Source organism: Anomaloglossus baeobatrachus, chromosome 6 (assembly GCF_048569485.1).
Source record: "Anomaloglossus baeobatrachus isolate aAnoBae1 chromosome 6, aAnoBae1.hap1, whole genome shotgun sequence".
Lineage (NCBI taxonomy): Eukaryota > Metazoa > Chordata > Amphibia > Anura > Aromobatidae > Anomaloglossus > Anomaloglossus baeobatrachus.
The window spans coordinates 12,467,440-12,483,210 of record NC_134358.1 but is presented as its reverse complement, the minus strand read 5'-3'; the positions used below and the strand labels follow the sequence as shown (position 1 = coordinate 12,483,210).

General features: G+C 49.7%; 1 protein-coding gene across 2 annotated transcripts in view; it reads left to right on the top strand.

Annotated features, from left to right (window-relative positions):
* Window positions 1–15,771, top strand: part of NRBP2 (nuclear receptor binding protein 2) — an 80,634-nt gene that overhangs the window by 1,086 nt on the left and 63,777 nt on the right. For both annotated transcript variants that reach the window (XM_075352735.1, XM_075352734.1), the window contains exon 2: window positions 2,144–2,233. In XM_075352735.1, coding sequence (XP_075208850.1) covers window positions 2,144–2,233 — 90 coding nt within the window. The remainder of the gene's footprint in view (window positions 1–2,143; window positions 2,234–15,771) is intronic.

Here is a 15,771-nt window from a genome sequence, read left to right as displayed (position 1 = left end):
CTCCCCTTTTTCACCATTTTTCCTCTCCCCCTTTTTCCTCCTCCCTTTTTTCCCCTTCGCTTTTCCCCCTTTTTTTTTCTCCCCCTCCCCTTTTACCTCTCCCCTTCCCCCCCTCCGCTTTTCCCCCTTCACTCCCCTTTTCCCCCTTCACTCCCCTTTTCCCCCTTCACTCCCCTTTTCCCCCTTCACTCCCCTTTTCCCCCTTCACTCCCCTTTTCCCCCTTCACTCCCCTTTTCCCCCTTCACTCCCCTTTTCCCCCTTCACTCCCCTTTTCCCCCTTCACTCCCTTTTCCCCCTTCACTCCCCTTTTCCCCCTCCCCTCCCCTTTTCCCCCTCCCCTCCCCTTTTCCCCCTCCCCTCCCCTTTTCCCCCCTCCCCTCCCCTTTTCCCCCCTCCCCTCCCCTTTTCCCCCCTCCCCTCCCCTTTTCCCCCCTCCCCTCCCCTTTTCCCCCCTCCCCTCCCCTTTTCCCCCCTCCCCTCCCCTTTTCCCCCCTCCCCTCCCCTTTTCCCCCCTCCCCTCCCCTTTTCCCCCCTCCCCTCCCCTTTTCCCCCTCCCCTCCCCTTTTCCCCCCTCCCCTCCCCTTTTCCCCCCCTCCCCTCCCCTTTTCCCCCTCCCCTCCCCTTTTCCCCCCTCCCCTCCCCTTTTCCCCCCTCCCCTCCCCTTTTCCCCCCTCCCCTCCCCTTTTCCCCCCTCCCCTCCCCTTTTCCCCCCTCCCCTCCCCTTTTCCCCCCTCCCCTCCCCTTTTCCCCCCTCCCCTCCCCTTTTCCCCCCTCCCCTCCCCTTTTCCCCCCTCCCCTCCCCTCCCCTTTTCCCCCCTCCCCTCCCTCCCCTTTTCCCCCCTCCCCTCCCCTTTTCCCCCCCTCCCCTCCCCTCCCCTTTTCCCCCCTCCCCTCCCCTCCCCTTTTCCCCCCTCCCCTCCCCTTTTCCCCCCTCCCTCCCCTTTTCCCCCCTCCCCTCCCCTTTTCCCCCCTCCCCTCCCCTTTTCCCCCCCTCCCCTTTTCCCCCCCCTCCCCTTTTCCCCCCCCTCCCCTTTTCCCCCCCCTCCCCTTTTCCCCCCCCTCCCCTTTTCCCCCCCCTCCCCTTTTCCCCCCCCTCCCCTTTTCCCCCCCCTCCCCTTTTCCCCCCCTCCCCTTTTCCCCCCCCCTCCCCTTTTCCCCCCCCCTCCCCTTTTCCCCCCCCTCCCCTTTTCCCCCCCCTCCCCTTTTCCCCCCCCCTCCCCTTTTCCCCCTTTCCCCTTTTCCCCCCTTCCCCCCCTCCCCTTTTCCCCCTTTCCCCCCCCCTCCCCTTTTCCCCCCCCTCCCCCTTTTTTCCCCCTTTCCCCCCCCTCCCCTTTTCCCCCCCCTCCCCTTTTCCCCCCCCTCCCCTTTTCCCCCCCCTCCCCTTTTCCCCCCCCTCCCCTTTTCCCCCCCCTCCCCTTTCCCCCCCCCCCCTCCCCTTTTCCCCCCCCCTCCCCTTTTCCCCCCCCCCTCCCCTTTTCCCCCTTCCCCCCCTCCCCTTTTCCCCCTTTCCCCCCCTCCCCTTTTCCCCCCCTCCCCCTTTTTTCCCCCTTTCCCCCCCCTCCCCTTTTCCCCCCCCCTCCCCCTTTTTTCCCCCTTCTCCCTTTTTTTTCCCCCTTCTCCCTTTTTTTTCCCCTTTGGCCCTTTTTTTCCCCTTCTCCCTTTTTTTTCCCCCTTCTCCCTTTTTTTTCCCCTTTGGCCCTTTTTTTCCCCTTTGGCCCCCTCCTGCTTCTTGCTCTTCACACTCCGCCCGCACTGATCATTCCGCCTCTTTATAAAAACATCACATTTTATTGAATATTTATAATGAAAACAACATATAAAAATGTGTGCACAGAACTCCGACCGCCACAGTGTGAACATGTGCAAATGTGTGACCTGTGCATATACAGCGCACAGCGGAGAACGCAGCGCTATAATGTGCACGTATCAAATATATCAGGAGGTAAATACAGAAATGCAATCACAATGCTGAGTAGATTACATTCCCCACAGGCTCGGTTCTGCTCCTCTCCCCGCGCGCGCCCAGCCCTGCTGCTCCGCTCCCCGCGCGCGGCCCGGCCCGGCCCTGCTGCTCCGCTCCCCGCGCGCGCTCTGCTCCCTGTCTGTAACTTCTTGGCTCTGACTCTTCCTTTTTCCTCACAGAAGGAGAAGGAGAAGGACGAGGAGAGCGAGGATGAGAGTGAAGTCCTGGAGGAGAGTCCCTGTGGCCGCTGGCACAAGAGGAGGGAGCAGGTGCGTAATACCGTCCATTATAAGTGGATTACAGCCGCACACGGTGACTTTTGACCCCTCATTATTGCTGCTTGCAATCAGTGAATAGAAACCTTATTAATCTCAGAGGCTCTGAAGCTATTCTTGTTGCTGTCTCACAGCTGGGTGTTTCTTACAATTGTTTCCAATATAGACCACCCTGCACCACAGAGCTGTATCTAGGGTCTCCGGCACCAGGCAAGAATTCCGTTTGGTACCTCCCCTACATGCGGTTTCAGCAGTTCTCATGTGACCGCTCATATGTGATTTCGGCACTTAGTTACCAGAACCACCAGCAGTACAGAAACAAATAACCAGAACCCAAATCAGAACAGAAATTCATAATGAGGACCATTGCAGGACAGAAACACAGCATCACAACCACCAGCAGTACAGAAATTAATCACCAGAACCACCATTTGTATAGAAATTCATTAGCAGAACCACCAGAGTTGCAGAAATACATCACCAAACCCACTAGCGATACAGAAATACATCACCAGAACCACCAAATGTACAGAAATACCTATCCAGAACCACCAGCAGGGCATAAATATATCACCAGAACCACCATAGGTACAGAAATACCAACTAGAACCCATTAGTACAGAAATAAATCACCAAAACCACCAGAGGTGCATAAAAACCTAACTAAAACGCCATCAGTAAAGCAGCCATTCATTACCAGAACCACCAGCAGAACATAAATACATCTCCAGAACTCCCAACAGTACAGAACGTCATCACCAGAACCACCAGCAATACAGAAATATATCACCACAACCACCAGAGGTACAGAAATACCTAACTAGAATCCCCGTCAGTACAAAAATACATCTGCAGAACCAAACAGAAGTACATCACCAGAACCAGCAGCAATAAGAAATACATCACCACAACCACCAGTGGTACATAAATACCAACTAGAACCTCCATCAGTACAGAAATAAATCACCAGAACCACCAGAGGTGCATAAAACCCACCAGCAGTACAGAAATTCAACATCTGAACCACCAGCAGTACAGAAACGCAGCATCACAACTACCAACAGTACAGCAACTTATCACCTGTCCATATAGGAACCACAGCACTGATTAGAATTAGTCAGTAGCACCAAAAAACATTTACATCCATGCACTTTTTATAGATGATGTTGTCTCTGTTCAGAGTCATTCTCCGTCTCCTCTTCATCTTGTTGAGACGCTATGATGACTCTTCACATCCACAGCCCGTCTCTGCAGGCTTCCATCTTCTCTGCTTTTCTGCAGCACATCCTGACACGGTGGCCTTAAAAATAACAATGACTATAATGCTTTTGAATAAAAATATCTGCCCACGCTTTGACCCCCTGAGTAAGTAATAGCCCCTCGTGTTCCCTGCACAAAATATACCCCCCACACCGTCCCTCTTATGGTACATGCACTCTACACTGCCCCCCTCCTTACCATACTGAGCCCCCTCTTCACACTGTCCTCTACAATGTGTCCCCACTATACTGCCCAGTCGCTATACTGTGCCTCCTCATCACACTCCCCCCTCCTCAGTATATTGTCCCCATCTTGTTGCTGTAGCCTCATACTGTCCCCTCTATGTTGCCCCTTCTCCATACTGCCGCCCTACACTACCCATTCTCTATTCTGTCCCCCCTCACATTTATATCATCTCATACTGTCTACTCACTACATCCGCACCTATCCTCCCTCGCTGCCCATACTGTGTCTGTATACATTCTCTCCCTCGCTCCTCATACTGTGTCTATATACATTCTCCCCCTCGCTCCTCATACTGTGTCTGTATACATTCTCCCTCTCGCTCCTCATACTGTGTCTGTATACATTCTCCCCCTCGCTCCTCATACTGTGTCTGTATACATTCTCCCCCTCGCTCCTCATACTGTGTCTGTATACATTCTCCCTCTCGCTCCTCATACTGTGTCTGTATACATTCTCCCTCTCGCTCCCCATACTGTGTCTGTATACATTCTCTCCCTCGCTGCCCATACTGTGTCTGTATACATTCTCCCCCTCGCTACTCATACTGTGTCTGTATACATTCTCCCCCTCGCTCCTCATACTGTGTCTGTCTGTATACATTCTCCCTCTCGCTCCTCATACTGTGTCTGTATACATTCTCCCTCTCGCTCCTCATACTGTGTCTGTATACATTCTCCCCCTCGCTCCTCATACTGTGTCTGTATACATTCCCACCTCACTCTCCATACTGTGTCTGTATACATTCTCCCCCTCGCTCCTCATACTGTGTCTGTATACATTCTCCCCCTCGCTGCCCATACTGTGTCTGTATACATTCTCCCCCTCGCTCCTCATACTGTGTCTGTATACATTCTCCCTCTCGCTCCTCATACTGTGTCTGTATACATTCTCCCCCTCGCTCCTCATACTGTGTCTGTATACATTCTCCCCCTCGCTACTCATACTGTGTCTGTATACATTCTCCCCCTCGCTCCTCATACTGTGTCTGTATACATTCTCCCTCTCGCTCCTCATACTGTGTCTGTATACATTCTCCCTCTCGCTCCTCATACTGTGTCTGTATACATTCTCCCCCTCGCTCCTCATACTGTGTCTGTATATATTCTCCCCCTCGCTACTCATACTGTGTCTGTATACATTCTCCCCCTCGCTACTCATACTGTGTCTGTATACATTCTCCCTCTCGCTCCTCATACTGTGTCTGTATACATTTTCCCCCTCGCTCCTCATACTGTGTCTGTATACATTCTCCCCCTCGCTCCTCATACTGTGTCTGTATACATTTTCCCCCTCGCTCCTCATACTGTGTCTGTATACATTCTCCCCCTCGCTACTCATACTGTGTCTGTATACATTCTCCCCCTCGCTCCTCATACTGTGTCTGTATACATTCTCCCCCTTGCTCCTCATACTGTGTCTGTATACATTCTCCCTCTCGCTCCTCATACTGTGTCTGTATACATTTTCCCCCTCGCTCCTCATACTGTGTCTGTATACATTCTCCCCCTCGCTCCTCATACTGTGTCTGTATACATTTTCCCCCTCGCTCCTCATACTGTGTCTGTATACATTCTCCCCCTCGCTCCTCATACTGTGTCTGTATACATTCTCCCTCTCGCTCCTCATACTGTGTCTGTATACATTCTCCCTCTCGCTCCTCATACTGTGTCTGTATACATTCTCCCCCTCGCTCCTCATACTGTGTCTGTATACATTCTCCCCCTCGCTCCTCATACTGTGTCTGTATACATTCTCCCCCTCGCTCCTCATACTGTGTCTGTATACATTCTCCCTCTCGCTCCTCATACTGTGTCTGTATACATTCTCCCCCTCGCTCCTCATACTGTGTCTGTATACATTCTCCCCCTCGCTGCCTCATACTGTGTCTGTATACATTCTCCCCCTCGCTCCTCATACTGTGTCTGTATACATTCTCCCTCTCGCTCCTCATACTGTGTCTGTATACATTCTCCCCCTCGCTCCTCATACTGTGTCTGTATACATTCTCCCCCTCGCTGCCCATACTGTGTCTGTATACATTCTCCCCCTCGCTCCTCATACTGTGTCTGTATACATTCTCCCTCTCGCTCCTCATACTGTGTCTGTATACATTCTCCCCCTCGCTCCTCATACTGTGTCTGTATACATTCTCCCCCTCGCTGCCCATACTGTGTCTGTATACATTCTCCCCCTCGCTCCTCATACTGTGTCTGTATACATTCTCCCTCTCGCTCCTCATACTGTGTCTGTATACATTCTCCCCCTCGCTCCTCATACTGTGTCTGTATACATTCTCCCCCTCGCTACTCATACTGTGTCTGTATACATTCTCCCCCTCGCTCCTCATACTGTGTCTGTATACATTCTCCCTCTCGCTCCTCATACTGTGTCTGTATACATTCTCCCTCTCGCTCCTCATACTGTGTCTGTATACATTCTCCCCCTCGCTACTCATACTGTGTCTGTATACATTCTCCCCCTCGCTACTCATACTGTGTCTGTATACATTCTCCCCCTCGCTCCTCATACCGTGTCTGTATACATTCTCCCCCTCGCTCCTCATACCGTGTCTGTATACATTCTCCCCCTCGCTCCTCATACTGTGTCTGTATACATTCTCCCTCTCGCTACTCATACTGTGTCTGTATACATTCTCCCCCTCGCTCCTCATACTGTGTCTGTATACATTCTCCCCCTCGCTACTCATACTGTGTCTGTATACATTCTCCCCCTCGCTCCTCATACTGTGTCTGTATACATTCTCCCCCTCGCTCCTCATACCGTGTCTGTATACATTCTCCCCCTCGCTCCTCATACCGTGTCTGTATACATTCTCCCCCTCGCTCCTCATACCGTGTCTGTATACATTCTCCCCCTCGCTCCTCATACCGTGTCTGTATACATTCTCCCCCTCGCTCCTCATACTGTGTCTGTATACATTCTCCCCCTCGCTCCTCATACCGTGTCTGTATACATTCTCCCCCTCGCTCCTCATACTGTGTCTGTATACATTCTCCCCCTCGCTCCTCATACTGTGTCTGTATACATTCTCCCCCTCGCTACTCATACTGTGTCTGTATACATTCTCCCCCTCGCTCCTCATACTGTGTCTGTATACATTCTCCCCCTTGCTCCTCATACTGTGTCTGTATACATTCTCCCTCTCGCTCCTCATACTGTGTCTGTATACATTTTCCCCCTCGCTCCTCATACTGTGTCTGTATACATTCTCCCCCTCGCTCCTCATACTGTGTCTGTATACATTTTCCCCCTCGCTCCTCATACTGTGTCTGTATATATTCTCCCTCTCGCTCCTCATACTGTGTCTGTATACATTCTCCCCCTCGCTACTCATACTGTGTCTGTATACATTCTCCCTCTCGCTCCTCATACTGTGTCTGTATACATTTTCCCCCTCGCTCCTCATACTGTGTCTGTATACATTCTCCCCCTCGCTCCTCATACTGTGTCTGTATACATTTTCCCCCTCGCTCCTCATACTGTGTCTGTATATATTCTCCCTCTCGCTCCTCATACCGTGTCTGTATACATTCTCCCCCTCGCTCCTCATACTGTGTCTGTATACATTCTCCCCCTCGCTACTCATACTGTGTCTGTATACATTTTCCCCCTCGCTCCTCATACTGTGTCTGTATACATTCTCCCCCTTGCTCCTCATACTGTGTCTGTATATATTCTCCCCCTCGCTCCTCATACTGTCTGTATACATTTTCCCCCTCGCTCCTCATACTGTCTGTATACATTCTCCCCCTCGCTCCTCATACTGTGTCTGTATACATTCTCCCCCTCGCTACTCATACTGTGTCTGTATACATTTCCCCCCTCGCTCCTCATACTGTGTATACATTCTCCCCCTCGCTCCTCATACTGTGTCTGTATACATTTTCCCCCTCGCTCCTCATACTGTGTCTGTATATATTCTCCCTCTCGCTCCTCATACTGTCTGTATACATTCTCCCCCTCGCTCCTCATACTGTGTCTGTATACATTCTCCCCCTCGCTCCTCATACTGTGTCTGTATACATTCTCCCCCTCGCTCCTCATACTGTGTCTGTATACATTCTCCCCCTCGCTCCTCATACTGTGTCTGTATACATTCTCCCTCTCGCTCCTCATACTGTGTCTGTATACATTCTCCCTCTCGCTCCTCATACTGTGTCTGTATACATTCTCCCCCTCGTTCCTCATACTGTGTCTGTATACATTCTCTCCCTCGCTCCTCATACTGTGTCTGTATACATTCTCCCCCTTGCTACCCATACTGTGCCTGTATACATTCCCACCTGACTCACCATACTGTGTCTGTATACATTCTCCCCCTCGTTCCTCATACTGTGTCTGTATACATTCTCCCCCTCGCTCCTCATACTGTGTCTGTATACATTCTCCCCCTCGCTCCTCATACTGTGTCTGTATACATTCTCCCCCTCGCTCCTCATACTGTGTCTGTATACATTCTCCCCCTTGCTACCCATACTGTGTCTGTATACATTCTCCCCCTCGCTCCTCATACTGTGTCTGTATACATTCTCCCCCTCGCTCCTCATACTGTGTCTGTATACATTCTCCCCCTTGCTACCCATACTGTGCCTGTATACATTCCCACCTGACTCACCATACTGTGTCTGTATACATTCCCACCTGACTCGCCATACTGTGTCTGTATACATTCTCCCTCTCGCTCCTCATACTGTGTCTGTAAACATTCTTCCCCTTGCTTCCCATACCATGTCTGTATACATTCCCACCTCACTCTCCATACTGTGCCTGTATTCATTCCCCCCTGACTCACCATACTGTCTGTATACATTCCCACCTGACTCACCATACTGTCTGTATACATTCCCACCTTGCTCCCCATACTGTGTCTGCATATATTCCCACCTCGCTCCCCATACTGTGCCTGTATACATTCCCCCTGACTCCGCATACTGTGTCTGTATACATTCCCACCTGACTCACCATACTGTCTGTATACATTCCCACCTTTCTCCCCATACTGTGTCTGTATACATTCCCACCTTTCTCCCCATACTGTGTCTGTATACATTCCCACCTTTCTCCCCATACTGTGCCTGTATACATTCCCCCTGACTCCGCATACTGTGTCTGTATACATTCCCACCTGACTCACCATACTGTCTGTATACATTCCCACCTTTCTCCCCATACTGTGTCTGTATACATTCCCACCTTTCTCCCCATACTGTGTCTGTATACATTCCCACCTTTCTCCCCATACTGTGTCTGTATACATTCCCACCTTTCTCCCCATACTGTGTCTGTATACATTCCCACCTTTCTCCCCATACTGTGCCTGTATACATTCCCCCTGACTCCGCATACTGTGTCTGTATACATTCCCACCTGACTCACCATACTGTCTGTATACATTCCCACCTTTCTCCCCATACTGTGTCTGTATACATTCCCACCTTTCTCCCCATACTGTGCCTGTATACATTCCCACCTTTCTCCCCATACTGTGTCTGTATACATTCCCACCTTGCTCCCCATACTGTGTCTGTATACATTCCCACCTCGCTCCCCATACTGTGCCTGTATACATTCCCCCTGACTCCGCATACTGTGTCTGTATACATTCCCACCTTTCTCCCCATACTGTGTCTGTATACATTCCCACCTTTCTCCCCATACTGTGTCTGTATACATTCCCACCTTTCTCCCCATACTGTGTCTGTATACATTCCCACCTTTCTTACCATACTGTGTCTGTATACATTCCCACCTTGCTCCCCATACTGTGTCTGTATACATTCCCACCTCGCTCCCCATACTGTGTCTGTATACATTCCCACCTCGCTCCCCATACTGTGTCTGTATACATTTCCACCTTGCTCCCCATACTGTGTCTGTATACATTTCCACCTTGCTCCCCATACTGTGTCTGTATACATTCCCACCTCGCTCCCAATACTGTGCCTGTATACATTCCCCCTGACTCCGCATATTGTGACTGTATACTTTCCCACCTTGCTCCCCATAGTGTGATGGTACATTCTCTCCCCTCGCTCCTCATACTGTGTCCGCATGCATACCCCATACTGTGACTGTATGCATTTCCCCCCGACTCCCGATATTGTGACTATACATTCTCCTACCTTTTCTCCCCATTCTGTGTTTGTATACATTCTCCCCTCTTGCTCCCCATACTGTGTCCGCTTGCATTCTCCCCTCGCTCCCCATACTGTGTCCGCTTGCATTCTCCCCTCGCTCCCCATACTGTGTCCGCTTGCATTCTCCCCTCGCTCCCCATACTGTGTCCGCTTGCATTCTCCCCTCGCTCCCCATACTGTGTCCGCTTGCATTCTCCCCTCGCTCCCCATACTGTGTCCGCTTGCATTCTCCCCTCGCTCCCCATACTGTGTCCGCTTGCATTCTCCCCTCGCTCCCCATACTGTGTCCGCTTGCATTCTCCCCTCGCTCCTCATACTGTGTCCGCTTGCATTCTCCCCTCGCTCCCCATACTGTGTCCGCTTGCATTCTCCCCTCGCTCCCCATACTGTGTCCGCTTGCATTCTCCCCTCTTGCTCCCCATACTGTGTCTGTATACATTCTCCCCTCGCTCCCCATACTGTGTCCGCTTGCATTCTCCCCTCGCTCCCCATACTGTGTCCGCTTGCATTCTCCCCTCGCTCCTCATACTGTGTCCGCTTGCATTCTCCCCTCGCTCCCCATACTGTGTCCGCTTGCATTCTCCTCTCGCTTCCCATACGGTGTTTGTATACATTCCGCTCTCTTCACCCAAATTACAATCCACTTTTGGTGTCTTCAGCTCCACTGGAGAATTTTCTACCATCTATGTCAGGCTGTCAGTGCCTCTGTGGCGCCAGCGAGTGATGACAGCCGCATTATCAGCCGACCTGACCGCTGCTGACGTCGCTCAGACGCAAACATTCCGGGGTCAGGGCTTCAATTGTGCTCCCGTCTGTTGATCGCTGGGAGTCGGCGCAGCCACATCTCACAGCCGGTTCTCAGCTTGACCCTCAGCTAAGACAATGGCTGACTCCCAGTCTGGGGGGGCCGCAAAATGCAGCCGCCGGGGAGACCCCTCCGGACCGCCGCATCAGGGGGCCGACGGTGCCCTCCCCGTCAGCTGCATCCAGGGCAGATACCCTGACCCCCCCGGATACACAGCTGCTGCACAGTGCGTGTGTCTGCTGTCATACACACTGATCACATTATGGGATGTCAGGATACATACAGACGCGTGGGGTCATACACACTGATCACATTATGGGATGTCAGGATACATACAGACACGTGGGATCACACACTGATCACATTATGGGATGTCAGGACACATACAGACACGTGGGATCACACACTGATCACATTATGGGATGTCAGGATACATACAGACGCGTGGGGTCATACACACTGATCACATTATGGGATGTCAGGACACATACAGACATGTGGGGTCATACACTGATCACATTATGGGATGTCAGGATACATACAGACACGTGGGGTCATACACTGATCACATTATGGGATGTCAGGATACATACAGACACGTGGGATCATACACTGATCACATTATGGGATGTCAGGATACATACAGACACGTGGGGTCACACACTGATCACATTATGGGATGTCAGGATACATACAGACACGTGGGGTCATACACACTGATCACATTATGGGATGTCAGGATACATACAGACACGTGGGATCATACACTGATCACATTATGGGATGTCAGGATACATACAGACACGTGGGATCATACACTGATCACATTATGGGATGTCAGGATACATACAGACATGTGGGGTCATACACACTGATCACATTATGGGATGTCAGGATACATACAGACATGTGGGGTCATACACACTGATCACATTATGGGATGTCAGGATACATACAGACACGTGGGGTCATAGACACTGATCACATTCTGGGATGTCAGGATACATACAGACACGTGGGGTCATAGACACTGATCACATTATGGGATGTCAGGATACATACAGACACGTGGGGTCATAGACACTGATCACATTCTGGGATGTCGGGATACATACAGACACGTGGGGTCACACACTGATCACATTATGGGATGTCAGGACACATACAGACACGTGGGATCATACACACTGATCACATTATGGGATGTCAGGATACATACAGACATGTGGGATCATACACACTGATCACATTATGGGATGTCAGGATACATACAGACACGTGGGATCATACACTGATCACATTATGGGATGTCAGGATACATACAGACACGTGGGGTCACACACTGATCACATTATGGGATGTCAGGATACATACAGACACGTGGGGTCACACACTGATCACATTATGGGATGTCAGGACACATACAGACACGTGGGGTCACACACTGATCACATTATGGGATGTCAGGATACATACAGACACGTGGGGTCATACACACTGATCACATTATGGGATGTCGGTTTACATACAGACGCGTGGGGTCATACACACTGATCACATTATGGGATGTCGGTTTACATACAGACACGTGGGATCATACACTGATCACATTATGGGATGTCAGGATACATACAGACGCGTGGGGTCATACACACTGATCACATTATGGGATGTCAGGATACATACAGACACGTGGGGTCATACACACTGATCACATTATGGGATGTCAGGATACATACAGACACGTGGGGTCATACACACTGATCACATTATGGGATGTCAGGATACATACAGACACGTGGGGTCATACACACTGATCACATTATGGGATGTCAGGATAAATACAGACACGTGGGATCATACACTGATCACATTATGGGATGTCAGGATACATACAGACACGTGGGATCATACACACTGATCACATTATGGGATGTCAGGATACATACAGACACGTGGGATCATACACTGATCACATTATGGGATGTCAGGATACATACAGACACGTGGGATCACACACACTGATCACATTATGGGATGTCAGGACACATACAGACACGTGGGATCATACACACTGATCACATTATGGGATGTCAGGATACATACAGACACGTGGGATCATACACACTGATCACATTATGGGATGTCAGGATACATACAGACACATGGGGTCACACACTGATCACATTATGGGATGTCAGGATACATACAGACACGTGGGGTCATACACACTGATCACATTATGGGATGTCAGGATACATACAGACACGTGGAGTCACACACTGATCACATTATGGGATGTCAGGATACATACAGACACGTGGGGTCATACACACTGATCACATTATGGGATGTCAGGATACATACAGACACGTGGGGTCACACACTGATCACATTATGGGATGTCGGGTTACATACAGACACGTGGGGTCATACACTGATCACATTATGGGATGTCAGGATACATACAGACACGTGGGGTCACACACTGATCACATTATGGGATGTCGGGATACATACAGACACGTGGGATCACACACACTGATCACATTATGGGATGTCAGGATACATACAGACACGTGGGGTCACACACTGATCACATTATGGGATGTCAGGACACATACAGACACGTGGGGTCATACACACTGATCACATTATGGGATGTCAGGATACATACAGACACGTGGGGTCACACACTGATCACATTATGGGATGTCGGGTTACATACAGACACGTGGGGTCATACACTGATCACATTATGGGATGTCAGGATACATACAGACACGTGGGGTCACACACTGATCACATTATGGGATGTCGGGATACATACAGACACGTGGGATCACACACACTGATCACATTATGGGATGTCAGGATACATACAGACACGTGGGGTCACACACTGATCACATTATGGGATGTCAGGATACATACAGACACGTGGGATCATACACACTGATCACATTATGGGATGTCAGGATACATACAGACACGTGGGGTCATACACACTGATCACATTATGGGATGTCGGTTTACATACAGACGCGTGGGGTCATACACACTGATCACATTATGGGATGTCGGTTTACATACAGACACGTGGGATCATACACTGATCACATTATGGGATGTCAGGATACATACAGACGCGTGCGGTCATACACACTGATCACATTATGGGATGTCAGGATACATACAGACACGTGGGGTCATACACACTGATCACATTATGGGATGTCAGGATACATACAGACACGTGGGGTCATACACACTGATCACATTATGGGATGTCAGGATACATACAGACACGTGGGGTCATACACTGATCACATTATGGGATGTCAGGATACATACAGACACGTGGGGTCATACACACTGATCACATTATGGGATGTCAGGATACATACAGACATGTGGGATCATAGACACTGATCACATTATGGGATGTCAGGATACATACAGACACGTGGGGTCACACACTGATCACATTATGGGATGTCAGGATACATACAGACACGTGGGATCATAGACACTGATCACATTATGGGATGTCAGGATACATACAGACACGTGGGATCATACACACTGATCACATTATGGGATGTCAGGATACATACAGACACGTGGGGTCATACACACTGATCACATTATGGGATGTCAGGATACATACAGACACGTGGGGTCATACACACTGATCACATTATGGGATGTCAGGATACATACAGACACGTGGAGTCACACACTGATCACATTATGGGATGTCAGGATACATACAGACACGTGGGATCACACACACTGATCACATTATGGGATGTCAGGACACATACAGACACGTGGGATCATACACACTGATCACATTATGGGATGTCAGGATACATACAGACACGTGGGATCATACACACTGATCACATTATGGGATGTCAGGATACATAGAGACACGTGGGATCACACACTGATCACATTATGGGGTGTCAGGATACATACAGACACGTGGGGTCACACACTGATCACATTATGGGGTGTCAGGATACATACAGACACGTGGGATCACACACTGATCACATTATGGGATGTCAGGATAGATAGAGACACGTGGGATCATACACACTGATCACATTATGGGATGTCAGGATACATACAGACACGTGGGATCATACACACTGATCACATTATGGGATGTCAGGATACATTGAGACACGTGGGATCATACACACTGATCACATTATGGGATGTCAGGATACATACAGACACATGGGATCACACACTGATCACATTATGGGATGTTAGGATACATAGAGACACGTGGGATCATACACACTGATCACATTATGGGATGTCAGGATACATACAGACACGTGGGATCATACACACTGATCACATTATGGGATGTCAGGATACATACAGACACGTGGGATCATACACACTGATCACATTATGGGATGTCAGGATACATTGAGACACGTGGGATCATACACACTGATCACATTATGGGATGTCAGGATACATACAGACACGTGGGATCACACACTGATCACATTATGGGATGTTAGGATACATAGAGACACGTGGGATCATACACACTGATCACATTATGGGATGTCAGGATACATACAGACACGTGGGATCATACACACTGATCACATTATGGGATGTCAGGATACATACAGACACGTGGGGTCACACACTGATCACATTATGGGATGTCAGGATACATACAGACATGTGGGATCATACACACTAATCACATTATGGGATGTCAGGATACATACAGACACGTGGGATCACACACTGATCACATTATGGGATGTCAGGATACATACAGACATGTGGGATCATACACACTGATCACATTATGGGATGTCAGGACACATACAGACACGTGGGGTCTTACACACTGATCACATTATGGGATGTCAGGATACATACAGACACGTGGGGTCACACACTGATCACATTATGGGATGTCAGGATACATACAGACATGTGGGATCATACACACTGATCACATTATGGGATGTCAGGATACATACAGACACGTGGGATCATAGACACTGATCACATTA